Source organism: Sturnira hondurensis, unplaced genomic scaffold (genome assembly GCF_014824575.4).
Source record: "Sturnira hondurensis isolate 20B ecotype Veracruz unplaced genomic scaffold, ASM1482457v3 Scaffold0018525, whole genome shotgun sequence".
Taxonomy (NCBI): domain Eukaryota; kingdom Metazoa; phylum Chordata; class Mammalia; order Chiroptera; family Phyllostomidae; genus Sturnira; species Sturnira hondurensis.
This window is the reverse complement of record NW_028091156.1, coordinates 981,160-1,000,736: the sequence shown is the minus strand read 5'-3', so window position 1 is coordinate 1,000,736 and position 19,577 is coordinate 981,160. Positions and strand designations below refer to the sequence as shown.

At 46.1% G+C, this 19,577-nt stretch overlaps 1 protein-coding gene across 1 annotated transcript in view; it reads right to left on the bottom strand.

Moving 5' to 3' along the window:
- Positions 1-493: 493 nt before the first annotated feature.
- Positions 494-19,577, bottom strand: part of CATSPERE (catsper channel auxiliary subunit epsilon) — a 53,077-nt gene continuing 33,993 nt past the window's right edge. The window contains exons 15-22 of the mRNA XM_037069555.1: positions 19,462-19,509; positions 19,033-19,066; positions 18,883-18,962; positions 14,330-14,429; positions 9,650-9,736; positions 6,711-6,868; positions 2,012-2,065; positions 494-879 (exon numbers count right to left, since the gene is read on the bottom strand). Of these exons, the coding sequence (XP_036925450.1) occupies positions 726-879; positions 2,012-2,065; positions 6,711-6,868; positions 9,650-9,736; positions 14,330-14,429; positions 18,883-18,962; positions 19,033-19,066; positions 19,462-19,509 (715 nt within the window). The 3' untranslated portion in view covers positions 494-725. The remainder of the gene's footprint in view (positions 880-2,011; positions 2,066-6,710; positions 6,869-9,649; positions 9,737-14,329; positions 14,430-18,882; positions 18,963-19,032; positions 19,067-19,461; positions 19,510-19,577) is intronic.

The following is a 19,577-nucleotide window of genomic DNA, read 5'->3' as shown; positions in this document are numbered from 1 at the left end:
GGCCCAGACCTCGGTTTCCAACATCTTATCTTCTCTGCTCTCCGCCTCCCTTTTAAGTGAAAGGACCCTTGTGATTACACTGGGCCCACCTGGATAATCCAGGGTGATGTCCTCTTAGGCTCCTTCACTAATCACATCTGCACAGCCTCTTTTTCCCCATGTAGGATACAATAAGGTAATATACCTACAGGTTCAGGGAATCGGACGTGGACATCTCTGAGGAGCTGATGTTGTGCCCACCACACAGCTGTCCCATGGCCACTTCAAGTTCATCAGGCACAGAATGGAATTCACTGTCTGATGATGCAATAAATTGTATCACTCATATAATTTAGGTATTCATCATTCATTCACTGGGCAAGTATTAAATGATGCTTTTATGTATCAGCCGCGTATCATTAGTACGTCATGGTAAAACAGACATGACTCCTGGCCTTGTGATGCTTACAGACCAGTGGGAGATAGGAAAAAAATGTATGTATTTATTCATTAATTTATCGTTTAAATGGAAGGAGGCAAGGGGGAGTTGAACATAACAGCAGGGCTTTTTTAGGGTGATCATCAGCAGACAGAAACCACACTAGTAAGGTTGACAAAGCAAATCTAATACAAAGAATTGTAACTTGGGTATAAAAGGCCTAAAAAGACAAAAAAGAGAACACATCACGTGAACATATCTACTCCTGCGCAGGTATATCCGTGGTGAACACCCTTCCATTGTTTCCCTAACTATTCTTTTGTTTTCTTTCCATTTTGTATTCTGGTTCATAAATAGAATGTTTATAAATTCTCATATAGTGGAAGTAGCTCAGGACCAGAATACTGAAGAACAGGAGCATCAGGAAAAAGAGGAAAGAAGCAACCAGGTAGCCGCTTGGACTGAAATTGAAAAAAACAAAGCGATTAGAGCCCTGGCTGGTGTAGCTCAGTGGATTGAGCGCGGACCTGTGAACCACACGATCACAGTTCGATTCCCAGTCGGGGCACATGCCTGCGTTGCTGGCCAGTTCCCAGCAGGGGACTCCCGAGAAGCAACCGTACATTGATACTTCTCTCCTTCTCTCCTTCCCTTCCCCTCTAAAGATAAATAAATAAAATCTTTTAAAAAAAGTGATTAGAAATTATTGTTCACTTTGGTTGTTACTTTATTTAGTCAAAGGCCTTCTGTATGGCTAGCTACTATTTCACTGGCAGAGAACAAAGATTAATAAGACATATTGTCTAACCTCAAAATGTTTACCTTTTTTAATGTCTGAGGCTGACCAGGCAGGAAAATAGACAGTGTGATCAATGCAACAAGCGAAGTTGCTGCAAAAAGGCTACACCAGTTTTCCAAGTTACTTAGAAACAACACGTGGCTTATCTCATTTGCAGATTAGTCACACCATTAACCTCCATTAGCACAACAAATTGAGGAGGCAGTAATATTTAAAGTAGGGCCATAAATAATGGTTTGTCTTACATGTTTGGTTAACATATTACCAAAAAAAAAAAAAAAAAAAAAAAAACAACCCCAGTCTCAGAACAGAGAAGCAAAGTCACTTGCGGTCCCAACTTTAAGATCAAGTTAAGACTTTAACAGCTCTCCGAAGGAACTGATATGCCGGGCAGGGAAATGATTTTACAGTCAGTCTCCTGGATGTCTTGGGGTCTGGGGCTCACCCAGGGTCAGTGCGGGCACAGCCACTGTCCCCTCCAGTCCCACTGCCACAGTCTACCGTCCGCCCCCTCGGGTGGAGTTGAAAGACATGTTTTGTGGAAAGACGGTAGCTGCTGGGGGGCGGGGAGGGGGGCAGCGAGAGAATGAAAGGGGACCCTGGCTGCAGCCACAGTGCTCAGGAATTCCCTCCCGCCGTGTCCTTGGTAAGACAGATACACACAAGTTTAGGACATCACATACAGGGCGGAGATACTAGGGTCCCGGGAAAAGGGGAGGGGCTTTTCCTTCTTAGCTGCTACCCGAGTCTCTTACAGCCTCCATCTTTAAAGGCCGATGAGACACAATTATTACCTGGGAATCACGCCATAGACCTCGATTGCAAATACAGCTGTGAGGTTACAGAAACTGCAAATTAGAAAAAAATAATATTAAAGATTACATTAAATGCCATATAGTGAGGCTGCCTCTGTATCCCTATGGTGATATCAAATCATATATAATCTTAGTCAAGGTGTCATTGACTAAGGGAGAGAATAAATCCATTTACACAACCGTGGTGAGGATTTTTCCGTATGTGTGACTTAAGCTGCTCGCTACAAAATTCCGAGCGCTGGGCACTGCAACCTCACTGCTCCTGGCAGCTTTACACCAGTTGGATAATGGTTCCCGAGACAACGGCAACAAGGATATTAATAATAATTAACCATAAGTATTGACAAAAATAATATGCAGGTAACATTTCTCACCATTAATATCACTGAAAATAATACTAATTGAACACCTGCTGTGTACCAGGCAGTGTACCAAGTGCCCTGTACAGATTAGCTTGGTGAATCCTCACAGCACTCTTTCTTTTAGATGAGGAAACGCAGATGTCCGCATGTAAACATGAGTGCTTCATTTTTCACTTCCTTCCATTTCCTTCACTGAAAGATTTCCTTTCAGTCGCTGCAGGGCTGGGACTGAAATTCAGGGTTTTCTGATCGAAGTGCGTGTGACGTTCACCTGATGTAGGCTGACTCCTTCAGGAGGCAGAGAATGTTAGAAAGTCTATATATGAAGCTACTGTTATTTCTTCAGCGACTAAGTATCTCTTACAACTGAGCCTGTTGCTTGGAATGAAGCGGGATATAGCTAAGTAAACATTAATGATACCATTCCACCGGCCTTCACGTGGAAGGAAGAGAGAAGAAGGAACTTTGTTTTTTTTTTTTTGAGTATTTGCAAAATACCTAGCTAAGTTGGGGATTTTTACTCAAGAACTTAGTTTCATCCTCTGAGTACTATAAGATAGGTGTTATTGACTTGTTTTTTTAAAAAAAAAAAAGCTCCAAGAGACAAAGCAATTTGCTTAAGACTGCATAGCTACTCTTGGCAAAATTAAGATTAAAAGCAAAGGAGACTTTCTGACGAAGCCAATGCCCTCAAGGTCCATCCATACCATGGAATTGGAAAGATTTTTCTTCTTTCTCAGGACTGGTACATATGTGTATATATTTACATCTTATTTGTAGGTTTACTGCTGGACACTCGGGCTGCTTCCATGTCCCGGCTGCATGGGGGTGCAGGTACCTTTCCGAGAGGCGTTTTGTGGGGGTCTTCTGTTAATGCTGACCCTGGACACTATGACATTTCCTGGGAAGCCCACCTTGTGGGTGTCTGTCATGCTTATGAGAGGACAAGGCCATTTTTTAAGGAGTATTTTTTTTTAAATTCGTTCTTTGGAGGCTTGAGCTGAGTTCGGCAGCGTTCATTAAGCCGCCCCCAGCCCCTGTCATGTACTGCTCCAGCGTTCAGTGCCGACCACGTCCATTTCGGCTTTTTTCTGAGTCGCTTTAATAGTGTTCATCGTCCAAATTCTTCCTCTCTCTCTTCTCGGAGGTGTTTTGCTGCTGATGAAGACTGAGCCCTGCAGTTTTTTATGACTCTCACCACTGGCGTGAGGCTCCGTCAAACCCATAGAGCTGTTGACGGGCTTGGCTGGCGTCAGGTTTTCCCTGCGAAGGAAGCTGTGTTTAATTCGTGTGCTGTTCTTTATCAGTTGTCCTCATCACGTGGAGTAATTCCTGGCACTCGGGGAAGTCCTTACGGTTCACACTGCCACTGGGTGTCGCCGTGTTGGACCAGTATTTTTATTTAGTCTTCCTGCTAGGAATTTTCTTTCCTCCTGACTTAGTGGTGTCGGCATGACTTGGTGTGATCATTTATTGGACTTTGCAGAGTGAAATAGAAATTTTATTCTACCTTATCATTATTCCTTTAAACAAATTCTCTGTGGAATTGTTCTTTCCTGCCCCTGGATAAAATACTGGGCAGAATATATCCAGGTAATAAAGAAGCTAGTCCAAATACTTACACAGCTTCAGTCTCTCAAAACATTAAGAAACTTTCCTTCCCCACACTTGGGCCTGAATCGTGTTTGAGAGGTAGCGTTGATGAAAAGGGCATCATTATTCATTATCTTTTCCTCACTCAGCTTTTCCACTTGCTAGCTGCTGTTCCAGAATCTTCCAGAGTCGGGCACATGTACGAGAAGAAGATCAAAATTTTATGTAGCTCAGCCCTGGCTGGTGTAGCTCGGTGGATTGAGCACTGGCCTGCGAACTAAAGGGTTACTGGTTCGGTTCTTGTTTAGGGCACAGGCCGGGATTGTGCACCGGGTCCCCAGTGGGGGGTGTGCGAGAGGCGACCACACATTGATGTATCTCTCCTTCTCTTTCTCCTTCCCTTCCCCTCTCTCAAAAATAAATAAATAAAATCTTAAAGTTTTTTTTTTTTTTGGGGCCAAGACTTCCTGTATCGGATGCCCAAACATTAGCTTTTTCTCTGAAAGGAGGAGAGCATTCCAACATCCAGCACACAGAATGGGTTCTTCATACACTCCCACTTAAAAAGGAAATTTCCTTTTTATCTATTTATCTGTCTATATATCTATATATCCATATATGTATCTATGTATTTATATATCTGTCTATATATCTATCCATCTATCCATCCATCTCTGGGAGGGAGGGGCAGAGAGAGAAAGAGAGAGAGAGAGGGAGAGAAACATTGATTTGTTATTCCACTTATTTATGCATTCATTGGTTGTTGCCTGTATGTGCACTGACTGAAGATCCAACCCACAACCTTGGCCTATCACAACCTTGGCATTCTAACCAACTGCGCTACCCAGCCAGGGCCCATCCGCTCCCATCTTGCAGCTGGGAAGTTTCACCTGATATCCCAGGACTTAGGTAGTACTTTCTCTGTCCGGCCGTTGACCAACCACCCACAGCCCCTGTCTTCCCATGGTCTTCCCCGCACATTTTTCCTCTTTGGAGTCACCTTACCCCTGAGGCGAGCAGGGGTGGTCCCCTTCATGATGAACAAGTTCTGTTTCCTTTCATGGGGTCCATGTATGAACCCAAAGTCCACACATGCCCCCCCACGGGTGAAAGCCTCATTTCCATCCAGTAGCTCACTCTCCAGCCTTCCGCACGCCAGTGCGCCTGCGGGCAGCTTCTTGCCTTCACGCGACGCGGATGCGCATTAGGAACAGCCTGTTCCTACAGCCCCCGCCCCGGGAGGCCCGTGTGAGTTTCCCCGCATGGTTCTCGGACGCTCTTTTGTTCTCTCTCTATGTGAGTCAGTCGGCTGACGTGTGTTCATGGAATCCCTGTAGAGGAGACGAGGAGACCCCCGTGTGTATTTCCCACTCTTTATAATAAGCTATTCCCCCCAACGCAAGGCCCAAGTTAGAATTTTTAACTGTCTGTAGGACATCTTCACTCACATATTGCATTGTCCCCTCAAATGCGAAGTCAGGACTCTTACCTTAATCCTTCCTCCCTCCCCAGAGAAAAACCACCCCATTAGCTCTTTTGGTCAAAGAATAGACCATGATTTTTAAACCGCCTAGTCTAGAAAACTGGAAGCCATATCCATTCCTTCTTTTCCTTCATTTGTCACATTCGATCAATATAATCCCTCATATGTCTGGACATATGTTTATGAGACCATTTCCTGTCTATTCTTACTGCCACTGGGCTTTTTTTTAGCTCTTGCCATTCAACTTTAGTCTTGCCATGCATCTGTGTACAGTTGACTTACACAGATACCATTCTTCGTACTCTTCCCAGGTTAGTGTGGCAGGAACGACACGGTCATCACAACACTTGCCATGTAAAGAGGCTACAGGAGGCCAAGGACATGGCTTGAACTTGACTTGAACGTTGTGCCTTAGATGACTCTGCCTCCTTTGCTCCCCACCTTCCTTACCCAAGGCTCGGCCCACCTTCCTTCACAACTCCATGAGCCACAGGCACTTCACGACTAGTGTGATTTCTGTCATCGGAAGGGTGTACTCTAATCCTCTGGCAATGCCAGTTCCACCAGCGTCCTTGATTCTCCAGGACACTGGAGACTAAGGAAGTTTCTTCCGATGCCCCAGACAGCACTGACCTTTCCCATCCGTATTCTGCCCACCAATAATACGAGTGATTATCCCGGAGGAAGCTCCCAGTGTTTGCTCTGAGCTGACCTCCCTCGGTTTCCGTGTGCATCCCCACTGCTCCCTCCCCAACCTGTTCATTGATAGGCACCTCGAAGGCTGAGATTGTGCTCATGCTATATTTGCATCTATCACAGCCGAGGACCCTAGTCATTGTGAATTGATTCATTGATGGTTAGCATGAAATTTGACCTCCCACCCTATCGCATGTTTAATGGGATTGCTACAACAATGAAAAGGCAACTACGTGAACAATCACAGACATTGAATCGCTGGGTGACATCACATGAAATTAACACAGACGACAGCGGGAGGGAAGGACCGGGGGAGGTAGAAGAGTTATTGGGGGGATTAATGGTGATGGAAGGGGACCTGACTCGGGGTAGTGAACATCCAGTACAGTGTACGGATGACACATTATAGAATTGCACACCTGAAACCGCTATAATTTCATCAACCAGTGTCACCCCAATACATTCAATGAAAAATTAAGTTCAAATAAAAACTGAATTTTGAGGAAGTATGCTAAAACTATTCTAATAAAACACTTATATTTACCTATAGTTTGGATCCAGGACCTTCACTTGAAACACGTACATCCCAGTGTGGTACATGGGCCACACTAAGTGGTTATAGTTAGACTTGTTGATAATCTCATATGGCTGATTCAAGTCTCCTGGTCTTCCGATAGCATAAGAAAAGCAGTGCCTATAGTTCTAAACAGGAAAGGAAGACAAAAGCCCACTTAATCAAGCTATCTAGTCTCTGAGAAAGCAAATCTTCCCTAGCCTCATGAATCACACTGCACTTCTGGCCAAGGACCTCCCCAAATAGTGTGTCAGCCACGCCCAGACACTTGAATTCAGTCCTGAGTTGGGTGTGTAGAGCCAACCATTTGGCACCCGCGTTCTCCCTCTCCTGAACGTGGAAGAGCCTGTGAAAATGTCACTCTTCCTTCCGAGTGTTTCAGTGTTTCTCCTGGGGATTTACAGTCCCTAGAGTCACCTCTCAGCTCTTTTATGCAGGTCGTTCATACCTGAGGCATCGACAACAGGCTGCGATCAGTGCAGCCCCAAGAACTGGAATGCTGCCTCATTCCAGGCTACGCTTCGGGGAGAGAGCGCCTCCGACTGCCTGGTTTAGTTAACACACAGTTCGGTTACTGTTCAGCTAGCACACCCTTGGGTCAGGGTAGCTTCACTCCCCAGGACATAACTGGTCTTTGCAGGTACCTGCCTTCCATTGTCTTCAGGCTCCAGACCGAATTCTCCCTTTTAATGGAGAGCTTTGTGTCTTCACACAGCAGAATGGAACGTTTAGGGCCTGCTGTGGGCGCTCCTGATCTTTCTGCGTTGCATGCCGCTATTTCAGTGGTTCTTAAATGTGGTCCCCAGAGTGGTGGTATCGGCATCACGTGAGCACTTGTTAGAAATGCAAATTTGGCCCCCCCCCCCATCTGTCGAATCAGAAGCGCTGCAGGTCTGTTTTAGCGTGTGCTCCAGGTGATTCTGCTGCACGCTGAAACATGAGACCCACTGCACGGTATCCTGCTAACTGAGGCAAGTTTCATGACTGATAATTGTCAGGCGGCCCATTGTTGTGAGGGGTGTGTTATTTTGGCAAAGTCCTAGAACATCTGGGCGGCCTTTGTGTGATTTTGGCCAACAGAGCAGCACCTTGGTCCTGGACCCCAGACCCTCCAACAAAAAGTCAGGAGGGTAAGTTTCATTTTCGACTGATTCTATTCCTAGTGTAACTCCTTGTGATTTCTTAATAGTGGAATTAATACTCATTTAACCTAGACCTAATTAATCAATTAGTTCCACAAACATTTATTGAGCCCTTTCCCTGGGTTAGACCTTGGGGACAGAGCATCGAACAAAACACACCAACGCCCTCGTCTTACGGAGCTTGCATTCTAGTTGGGGAGCCAGGTAACACGTCGGATAAATAAGCGGACACGTAATGTGTCAGTGAGTTATAAATGCTAATGACACTGAAGAAGCTAGGGAAGGGAGACAGGGACTGTCATGGGGTGAGGGCCACCTTTTTCTAGAGAGTTCCGGGGAAGTCTTCACTGACCAGTTGATGTTTGATAAAGACCTGACGGAGGCTGGCTTTCCTCCGGCTTCTCGGATTCTTCCTTTTTCACCCGCTTTGTCCCTCCTCATCTCCCCAACCTCTAAATAGTGGAATGACCCAAGGTTTAGCGTTCCTCTGTTTATATCAGGGGTTCCTAAGCTCATAGTGTGTGTGTGTGTGTACAAATTCTTTTTTTATCTGTGTCCTTTCGTCAATACGGTCAAGCCTGTGGATTACCAAGGATACCTTCTTAGGACAATGTTTAACAGGATATAACACCGGATTTAGTAATTACCATATTTTTTTTGGTGACATAGGAAGCGAGTTCATTAGGTAAGAATTAGGATGGGTGTAGGGGTGTTGGAAACACTGGGGGAGAGGAGGAAGAGCACGCCAGCTGTTTATGAGAGGGGGGAGGGATTGGACAAGAGAGCCGCAGTTCTGTTCAGTGAGCAGTGAGCAGTGTCATGGGCCCTTTTCAATCACGGAGTCAAAATGAAACAAGTCAGCATGAGTGTGTTTTCCTCCGGTCACGGTCAGCGGCTGAGGTGGACAGCGGACTCTAACCAGGGTTAGGAACTAGTCACACGACCATGAAGAAGGAAGAGGGGGCCGAGGATCGGAGGGTGCATGTTAATGGGGTGGAATAATTGTTGCCTGTGGAATTTAAGCCAGCTGAAGAGGGAAAAGGTAGCCTGGGAGTGGGGTGAGGGTGGTGGGGTCCACAGACTGCAGGCTACGCTGGGGCTGAAGGGCTGCTCACAGGGCTGTGAGACGAAAGCTCCTGGAGCTACGTGGCTGGGAGGATGGGCAGTGGGGGGGAGGGAGTGGAGGGTTCGGTTGGAACACAGAGGGCGACGCGCAGCAGTTGCGCACGTCTCTGGCTTCATCTGCATGGATTCTGGTGCAGAGGCAGAGTGATTGTGGGGTGAACGTTTTACAGGCTGAGGTAGCTTATATGTCCCTTTTTATTCGTGAGATACAATCTGATTCTCCAAATAACATGCATCAATCTCAATTTAATAAATTCAATGGCAAAACACTGAAAGCAGTATAGGATTGATAATTGGCGTTAAGGAATGATCTTTTCGTTGAGACAAAAATGGAAACCTCAGGCACCCTTTAGAAAGATTCGCTCTTGGTGTTTTAACATGTGTGTCGGGCATTTAATAATCTGTAAACACAGATTTCCAGCAGATCAAATGATGCGAACCTGTCAGTGAGAGGTCCAACGGAAGATCGAACAGAAACAAAGATGAAGCATTTTTGACATCACCGTATAATCCAACAGAAAAACCAGATTTGATTCACAAAAACAAACTGAAGCCCAAAGTGTTTCCTTCAGGCTTGATGAACACTGCAATGGCAAATTACTTATTCGAAATAAGCAATTTGCAAGGGGACGTTTTGCTTACCTCAGGTCCCCAGACTTTGTCTAATGGGAGGTCCCGGTTAAGCTCTATCATCGACTTCCACGTCTGGGCTTCATGTAAACAACCAGTCTGTCCAAAGATAAAGGTGGTGTATCAGTTTATTCGCAAGTACTGCGTATACTCCAGTGCCAGTGAACATCATGTATTGAAAAACATTTCGTTATTTAAACATTTGCTGACATACAGAGAAACCTTGACTGGTACACTGACCTTGTACAGAGAGAGCTTCCTAAACCCTTTGATTACTGTGGACTGTGTCACGCGAACAGTGCTGTTACCTGTGGATAGGACAGCTTTATTTCTTCCTTCCCAACCTGTATACTTTTCACGTGTTTGCATTGCCTATCGTTTGCCTCAACACAAAGATCAGGAACAGTGTTGGCCGGAAGCCGTGGGAACTAACCCTCTTATTTCGTATTCCTGATTTCAGAGTTTCCAGTTTTCTCCTTACATGCATGTTTCTATAGCTTTTATTTCATACCTGCATTGCATTAGGTTAAGGAAGTTACCATCTATTTATAATTTTCTAAGATTTATTTTAAAAATAAATATATGCATGACACTTTTTTAACCAAAGGATGTTTTATCAACTATTATAATAGTCGTATATTTTTCCTCTTTGCTGTTAATATGGTGGATTACTTTGATTTTCAAATGCTATGCCAACTCTTTGTGAAATAAACAAAAACTTTGTCTGGATATATGATTTTTAAAATATATTGATGTGTTTTATTTGCTACTGTTTGTTTCCGTGCTTTGTGTCAATGGTCATGAGCGAAATTGTCTCAAAATTCTATTTTAAGTTCTTCCTCGAGTCACCAAATGAATTGGAATGTGCTCCCCTTACTCTGATAATCTGGATGAGTTTTTATGGGCTGAAGGAAAAAACGTTTACAGACTTCAGTCTATTTTTTTTCTCGCAATACAAGAAACTGTTAAATTATGTTTTTAAAGGCATTTGTTCATTTTATCCTTCTGTCCAATGTCAAATTGGGTGAGATAATAATCTCTATTATTTAAGTTATAAAATGATAATATTCAAATGCTTTTTTTTTCATTTGTGAACTGGAGTAATTTTATAAAGAGGTGCTTCCTCTCACCTACTATTCGGTTACACACGGTACAGTTTGTTTGAGGAAGATAGGATAAACATTTGCCTGTTTTCAAAATAAGAAATTGGTTTCCTGCCCTGGCTGGTGTGGCTCAGTGGATTGAGCTCGGGCCTGCGAACCAAAAGGTTGCGGTTCAATTCCCAGTCGGGGCACCTGCCTGGGTGACAGGCCAGTTCCCAGCAGGGGACTCATGAGAGGCAACCATACATTGATACTTCTCTCCTTCCTTTCCCCTCTAAAGATAAATTTAAAAAAAAGAAAGAAATTGGTTTCCTGTCATTCACCAAAGGTAAACTTAAACGAAATCATTACGAGAGCAGAGATTTAACATAGTTAATGAGTTTAACACATTGCAGTGACTATTCTAATGTAGCTCAACCTGTCCCGTCTTTGGCCCATAGGAAGGTCTTCGTGTTGACTGCTGATTACCGTTGACATGACCTGCCAGCCTTTGATGCCTCCTTGCTATTGGGCATGTCAAACTCCTCCAAGTTCATCCCGTACACTTCCTCCTTCAGGCTTGGAATCAGCCATTTATCTAAGAATTCCCAGTAACTTTTAGTGGGAAGTGCTATTTCAACACGACCATCTGGGTACTGAGGATACTTAACTGCTACTGCTAAGTTATGTTTCCAGGGAACTTAATAGGCAGAGCAGGAAAAATTTATCTATTTCTTTCTCTGTCGGGCTATATACACATTATATTCATATATTGTATATCCAGACCAATATCTGTTATAATACCTCATGAGTTTATATTGAGTTCTATACAAATTCAGGATTTTTGTCTAACTTCTTCTATCTTACATATTTATCTCCTTGCTTTTACAAAACAAAAACAAAACACTTGGCAGAGAATGGTGGTGTTGGAATGTCCCATCATTACTCACTGGCTTTATCTCACCTTACACAACCTCACAGCTTCAGAGTAATACAGATACTACCATTACTATCATGAGATAGTAATCGAAAAAGTTAGCTTTTTTCCTTCACATGTGCTATTCGCATTCATCTACTGTTTTTAGAATTTTCTCTTTTTTAGGATTCTAGTTCTTAGATCTTAGCCTCACATCTCCATTATGGTTTTTTCTCTCTTTTATTTATTTATATATATAGAAAGAGGAGAAGGGAAGGAGAAAGAGAGGGAGAGAAACAACAATCCATTGCCTGCTACACACCCCCCACTGGGGACCTGGCCTGCAACCCAGGCATGTGCTCTGACTGGGAATCGAACCAGCGACCTTTTGGTTCACAGGCCAGCACCCAGTCCACTGAGCCGCACCAGCCAGCGCCTTTTCTCTATTTTAAATCAGTTCCCCTCTCTATGCATAATTCTGTGTATTTCTTTTCTACCTCTCTTCCAGTTGACTAATTCTTTTTTTCAGCTATCACTCCCCCTAGCTGAGTGCCTGATTCTAGTTATTCAAATTTTATTTTATTTTTTCTCGAAATGATCAGCAGCTCAGATACAGGCACGGATAAGGCAGGAAGACTGGTGTCTAGAGTTGTGGACAGGAACCACACTGGGGGAAGTGACAGAGATATTGGCAAAACCAAAACTGACCGGAGAGCTGACCTATGTCAAGGCAGAGAGGAAAATAAAAGAAGGCAAGTGGAAGGAGCGGGGAGGGGGAAGGCAGAGGCTTCAGTGAATGGATATTAAACGGCATGAGAAAAAAGCAGGCGGAGGGGCAGCGGGAGTGACAACGAGGGAACTGAAGAATTGGGGGCTGAGACCAGACTGGGCTGTTCGAATCTGAATGTGCTTTTCCCAGGGCCGGTTGGATTAGCTGAGCTCGTCTGTGTTTGCTGTGACAGTGAACCCCAGGCCTCCAAGGTTTACCCGTCAACAGCTAATTCTCGATCACACAGAATTCAGTGCAGATCTCCCTGGGCGGCTGTTCTTACGGACGACTCTCCTCAAAAACCTGAATGAGGAGCTCGGGGTCTTGCTGTCTGGTGGCTCTTTGAAGTCCCTCTCCTGGCCCTGGCCCCCACCACTCTCTATTCTGTCTTTCGTTGTTGCTGTCACATACTGACATGTGGAGGAAGACAGGAAGCGGGGGGACCACATGGAGGTTCATGCGGTCGCCCCCCCTAAAGCGCTTCTTCCTGAAAACGGCACATAGGACTGCTGCTCCAGCTCCAGGGTCAGAACCAGTCACGTGGCCCCAGCGAGATACAGCTGGGGCCAGAAAACGCAGTCCCCGTGCCGAGACTGTCCCCAGCAATGACCCTCCAGGACGGCTGGCAGAAGGCTGGAGACAGCTGCAGTCGTTCACAGGGCAGGAGGAGAAATCATTCAGTTCTGAGCCTATGACAGTGGCAGGTAGGGACGGGTTAAACGGTAGCTGGGTGACAAATGGCAGTTTACTGAGGGTAATGAGATAATGATCTGGCAATAACAGTGTGGGTTAGAGAGAACCTCAATTCCACAGCTCAGCCTCGAGGGAGAGAAGAATAGAATTTGGTACAAAAACAGGGAAAATGACATTCTCTGAGGAACGCTTATTGAGGAGGGACGAAGAGCACTGAGCCCCAGGACACACTGGGAAGGTCTGAGAAGGCGGAGAGTAATGGGAGAGTGGGCCCAGGTGTGGAGCGATGCAGACGTGTAGGGATCAGACTGCGGGAGTGGGCCGGGCGGACTTACACACCGAGTGTCCAACGAGTGTAAGAGGAGAGTGTGGTGGGAGGGATTGGTCTGGTGGCACAACTGGAGGACAGTTAGTTCCTGCATTTCTCCGGAGGGGACAGCAGGTAGGGCTCGGGCCACTCAGCTGCTTTCTGGTCGGGTTGCCCTTGGAGAACTAAGGTCTCTGGTGGATGAGAAAGTTACTCTGGAAGGAACAGGTTACCTCGGTTTTGTCTGAGCAGGAGCTCTCTGGGGAATCTCAGGAATCAGCCCTGGTAACTTCCAGAGAAGCTCCATCCTGAAGACCCCTCAAGGGCCAAAAGCCCCAGGTCGGGGTGGCTGGGAAAGGAGTTGGCGGGGGTCGGGTGCGGTGGGGGGGTGGGGCAGGCCTTTGTGCTGCGGCCTGCAGTGTCGCAGGGCAGAATAAGGGGGATTCGCTTGTAGGCCAAGCTTGACCAGTCACGGAAGACGGAGGGAGACCGGGAGAGAGGGGGGCCTGGAAAGGCAAGGTCAGCAGGTCACATGATGTGAAGAAGTCACGTGAAGCGGAGCCCGGAGAGTGTCTGTCTGAATCAACACAGGTGTGACCGACTCCTGAAGGCCAGAGGCAGGCGGGGCAACCGTAAAAATCCAGCATCCAACACAGTGTGGAGAGAAAAACATGTGTCTACAATCCCATCAGGCTACACTAAATAGTCTCTTACTCTTCTCCAACCCCTTTAAGTCTGTCTTATAGGATGATGACTTCTTTTTTCATAAGTTAATTTCCGTAGTCATAGGGTCTAGAGGTAGCCTATATTTTTTCCTACCCACAGTGCACTGGTTTTATTGCCCTTAGATAATTTACGTATCCACCTAAAATGGAAAGCCCCGTGGAACTGCATGCCGAGTTCTGTTTCATCGTGGGTGCCGTACCGTCTTCATCGTGGTGTTGAAGCTGTAGTCGTTCCTGCCGTGAATTTCCCACACGATGAAGTTGACTTTGACATCCTCCACAAAGCCCTCGTCGCTGTGTCTGAAAGATACACACAAAAAGGCAAACACAAAAAAGAATGGCCTCAGCCTCCTATAAATATCGTGTTTCTTTTCTGGCCCCTTTAAATCCATTCCACATGACAATAGCTTCTTTTTCATAAATTGAGTGGTCACAGGCTGTACGGGCAACGTGTTTTATTCTCTACCCACAGTGGACTGGTTTTATTTTCCAGGAGAATAGAGGGATCGACCCCAGCTTTCAAGTCAGATGGGCTTAGGGTTAAATCCTGTCTTTATCACTCAGTGGCTTTGTGGCCCTGGGGAAGTTATTAAACCCTTTACACCTTGGTATCCCTATTTGTAAAATTGGCACAGTACCCGCTGTCCAGGTTCCTGTCAGCTCTCAGAATAAACCTAGTACTAACGAAGCAGGCGTGTGTTTTAAATAGTTGGAGCCCTAGCTTCTCTTCGCTCTGATGTGAACCATATATTGATCATGGTTCAATCATGGTTCAACAGGAGGGTGGCCAAGGCCCCACTGCCACGGCTGGTCACCAGGGGAGAGACGGGAATGAGTGATGAATGGAGGGAGGTCAAAGCAAGGATCTGGCGTCGTTTAGCCAACAGAGATCCAGTGGGGGCCTAGTCACGGCAGAGCATTAAACCGCAGAGAGACTATGACGACAACGGAGAGGCTGCTGGTCTCCCTGGAGGAGGTGATGGGCGATGTGGCTGCATCTCAGAGGATCAGCGGCCCCTGGGAGAACTGAGGTGGGCGGAGAAGCAGAAGTCCTCAGAAGCCCCTGGGGCAATGGCCACACACGGCCCGTGACCACGTGAGGACTGGTGGCAGCAGCGAACGCCAGCACACGGCCCAGCATGGACAGGATGCCCACTCCCCTGACCCAGGCCCTGGACCCCCAAGCCCCACTGGGTATAGAGTAGTTACCGCAAACCCAGTGAGTTTAAGAGAGACATGTTACTTCACATTAAGATGATTTATTTCCTGCGATCACAAGACAGAAGCCTACAGTTCAGGTAGTGACATGGGCATGCATTTGCTAACCAGGACTTGTGGTTTGTGAATGGTTACCTGTCTCTCTTCTCCATCAGTTATTGCCCTTTTTCTCTAAAAATGGAATTGTCCACCGTACCCCTTGGGTGGAAATATCACCTAGGAACCTTGGTCGCAGGCAGCTTGCCTCAGCATCTGGTGTGTTTGCTGCTGGGTCTATTCCTAACAACCCACAGATCCTTGACGGCGCCTCCTTATTCTCTGCCCAGAGAATCACTGCTGGGCCTTGCAGCTACTCTCTGGCTCCCCAGGCCAGCGACAAATTGCCACTCTCTGCTCCTGATTACGAAAAAACAGTTACCATCCCATTCTCACAAATGGGGCAGAAAAAATGACAAGTGTCAGAAAGTGGTCTGGGAGAAGCTATTTCACTTCCATCCTAATTAGGTTTCGGAAATCACAAAGAGAGGAAGTCAGGCGTGAGGAACTAGGGCCTGGAGTAGCGGATGCTGACTGCTTTCTTGGCGGGGGTGGGGGTGGGGGGGGTGGAGGGGGGGGGCGGCGCTCCGGACCCTGCCCACGGGGTGATGCACCAGGGTGTGGGAGCCCACATTATTTTGTAGTTGGAGAGATCTGGGTCAGGCTTTTTAGCAAAGTTCTCACTCTAGGAACTTCAGAAGGTCCAGCATGTTTGACTGCATCTTCTACGAGCCATCAGAATTTTGAATGACTAAGACTAGTGGCAAAACCCTATGTTTGCTTTAAATAAAAAAGATCTTCAACTTGGAGCTGCCCTCATTGGACACTTACCAAAAGCAATAAGCTGCAGTGCCATCTAGTGGCAATAAGGATAAATTGCATGACCCCTACTTTGTGGGTTTATAACGATCTTTGATAACATTTTATTTATTTCATTGAGATGATGGGATCACAATACTTTCCAGGATGAGCATGGCTTATTTTCACTAGGTTCACTGATGTAAGATATAATGTTAATTGCACCTGAGGAATTTAGAAACGCCACTAGTTGGCAACTAACTTCCCTACAAATTGCAACTTCACTACTGCAGTTCCACTTTGGGGAAGGAGGGACCTCCCTGGCGATCCCTGGGGCACTTGGTTTCAATCCTGTGTGACCTCCAGGACACCCCATTGTTTGTGGTGCTCTAACCCCTGGGGTCTTGCTGAGGGGCTGACCCTCCCAGGGTTCATTAATCTGTAGAGACAGCAAATCATCGGCCTTTCGTATGCAAACCAACCAGTCCAGAGGCCCCAGCCCGGCCACCTCCTTGGGCTCCCCTACTCTGGGCTCTCCAACTGCCCTAACTGCGCAAGGCCAGGCACCAGACAAGTAGGGACAACACCCAGGCCCAGCGCCTGCTCACGTTTTCCAGAAGAGCCAATCCTCAGCCTGCTTTACCCTGCCTTCTCCCTTCCTTCCCACAGGAAACGCAGTCAGAGCTCTTGCTCCCCTTTTCCCCTTCCTCCCTCTGCTTCCTGGCTGACCCCGTGCTTCCCCATGGAAGCCTTAGACATGGCCTGTGCGTTTGCATGATGAGCCAGCAGAGAGGGTAAAGGTGATGGTGCAGGAGGAAGAGGGGACGCTCTCCGGGGCGATGCTCTTAACTAGGGAAGGCGTGGGGACACAGTTCACACGTGGAGGGACAGATCTGAGATTCGCAGGCCGTTCAGCTACGGTGATAGGAAGACAGTTATTGATACAGGTGCTTGGAGACAGTGGAGGTGCTGGTAGAAGCGGGTGGCAGAGCTCCTCTGACCGATGTCACCTGAAGGACGACATGGGGCCCGGCGGCTCTACTGAAGGGGCAGAGAGGAAGCCTTCCACCGGCCCCTCCCCCTGCCTCTTCTCTGACCCTTCTCCTCTCTCTCCGTGCCCCTTCAACTTTTGGCTGAAAATGCTCAGGGAATTCACCGCCTTCCTCCCTTCTTCCCTCCCTGGCCTTCAGCTCAGTGTTCATTACCCTTGCAGGCTCAGTGACTCAGCTCATAGGCATGGTGTCTGGCAGCGTCTCCCAGAGCCCCTCTTCCTTCTGGAGCTGGGTATTGAAACTTCTGAGTTGCAACACCAACCACCCACACCGTTGCCTGCGATCACCACCCTGGGCTTATCATCAGCTCCTGTGTTTATCTATTTCATCAGACTCTGGAGCCCTGGAGCTTAGAAATCCTGTCGTATTTGTCTTCGAATTCCCAGTGCCTAGCATGGTAATTAGTGCACAGTAGCTGTTTAATAATGATGGATGGGAGTGGAGAGCGCACTTCCGTGGGAGAGGACGTTAAGATGTTTTCCCCGTGGGGGATGAGGCACTATATAAAACAGAGATAACTAGGCCTCAGTGAGAGGGAGGAGTGCTGGTGGCGGGGGGGGGGGGCAGGAAAAGCAGTGGCATGATTAGATGTATGGGAAATCAAAGCTAGACAAGATAGCCCACCAGCCTGCCTGCTCACAGAACCCCCGACCGACCGACTGAGGGGTTGGAGGAGGAGGGTGTTCAGAAGGGGGAAAGAGCGTGGGGTCTTAGAACTGTGAAGTGGGGGCAAGAGTGTGCTGGCAGAGGCCTGTGGGTTCCTCACAGGGGAAGCTCTGAGGGCAAAAGTGAACCGGAGCTCCTGGTTCATTATCGCCCCCCCACCCTGGGGGCTTGGGAGCCCAGGGGGTCCCGAATGCTGAATGCCCAGGCTGGAGTTTTGATGTTTTACACTTAGGAACTTTGCTTCCAGTAATTTATCCTAATCGCATACCTAGACTGGTGTCCAAACATGTCCATCAATGGATATTCACTACGATTTTATTTATACTAGCAAAAAAATTAGAAATATAGGTCATTTATCTTTGCATATTTTAAAATTTGTAGCAAGCTGTGTCACTTCTGTAATTATAAATCAAAAGCGAGGTTAGAGAAGCTAACAGATGAATACAAAATTACTGGGAAAAGCCTTCCCAAGAGCATTTTTATTCACATGTTTATTACGAAATGCCGTTCGTAAGAATTAAAAGTTAGAGGTAATAGTTTTGAAATCTCCCCAGTCCCTTATCAGTGCACATGGTTTTCTCCTTGCAAGCTTTCGGTTATTATTGGCCCATGGAAAGAAAAGTCACATGTCTCCTGAGGACTTAGTTCCTATCAAAGTACCTTCAGTTTGGTAAGGGTACTGGTAGGAGCTTGGGGAGAGATGGAGAGAGGGTGAAACAAGGGTTAGGGGGACTCTGCCTGCACCCCCGAAAAGGGCCTCAGCCGTCTGACCCATGTAGGTGTCAGCTGCCAGACTGTTACCTCCCTCAACATGCCGGGACCACGGGCTGTCCCCTTCAGTTAACCTGCACTGAGAACCCGGTGTCCCACGTATTGGGAGTTCAAAACTATTTATTATTAAGTGCATGATTAATGAGCCTTCTTTTCTTCTTTTATTTTGAAACTTTCAAAGTAAGTTCAAGTTTTAGTGAGACTATACTTACAATTCAATCAAAGGGTGGAATTTTTCTCTAAAATCGAGTCTCAGTGGGCAGCCATATTTTTGCCAACTATATTGTACTCTCTAGAAAAGAAAAAAATGCTTTGGTTATTTTTGTATTAGGCCAATTGATAAAATTATATATTTTCCTTACCAAGTTGTTAGGCGGGTGATTTCTCAGATAGGATCTGTAAAAAAGACATTTTTCATTACTTATCTTTCCTCTTTTCAAACTTAAACATTAACACCATTACTGTGGGTAGGGAGGTATCACAGAAGTCAAATAGATAACCATAATTACAAAATATTCCCCAAATGTGTGGAAATTAAACAGCATACTTCTAAGTACCACATGAGTAAAAAAATAAATCTTAAAAGAGATTTTAAAATATTCCCAACTAAATGAAAATGAAAACCCAACTTTTCAAAATGTTACGTGCAGCAAAAGCAGTGCCTAGAGGTAAATTTATAGCAAGGAATGCATACATTATAAAAGCCTGATTCTAATAGGAATAAATACTGACTCTAAATTATTGGTACTACATTAATAAAAACTCAGTGCTTATGTTAAAATATTTCTTACTTTTCGATAATGTAATAGAAATCATGCGGAGTGCATCTTTTATTAAATCTACAAGAGTAAAACACAATGAAGTTGTAATACCATCATTTCTTACATACTTGCACAAGCATTTAATC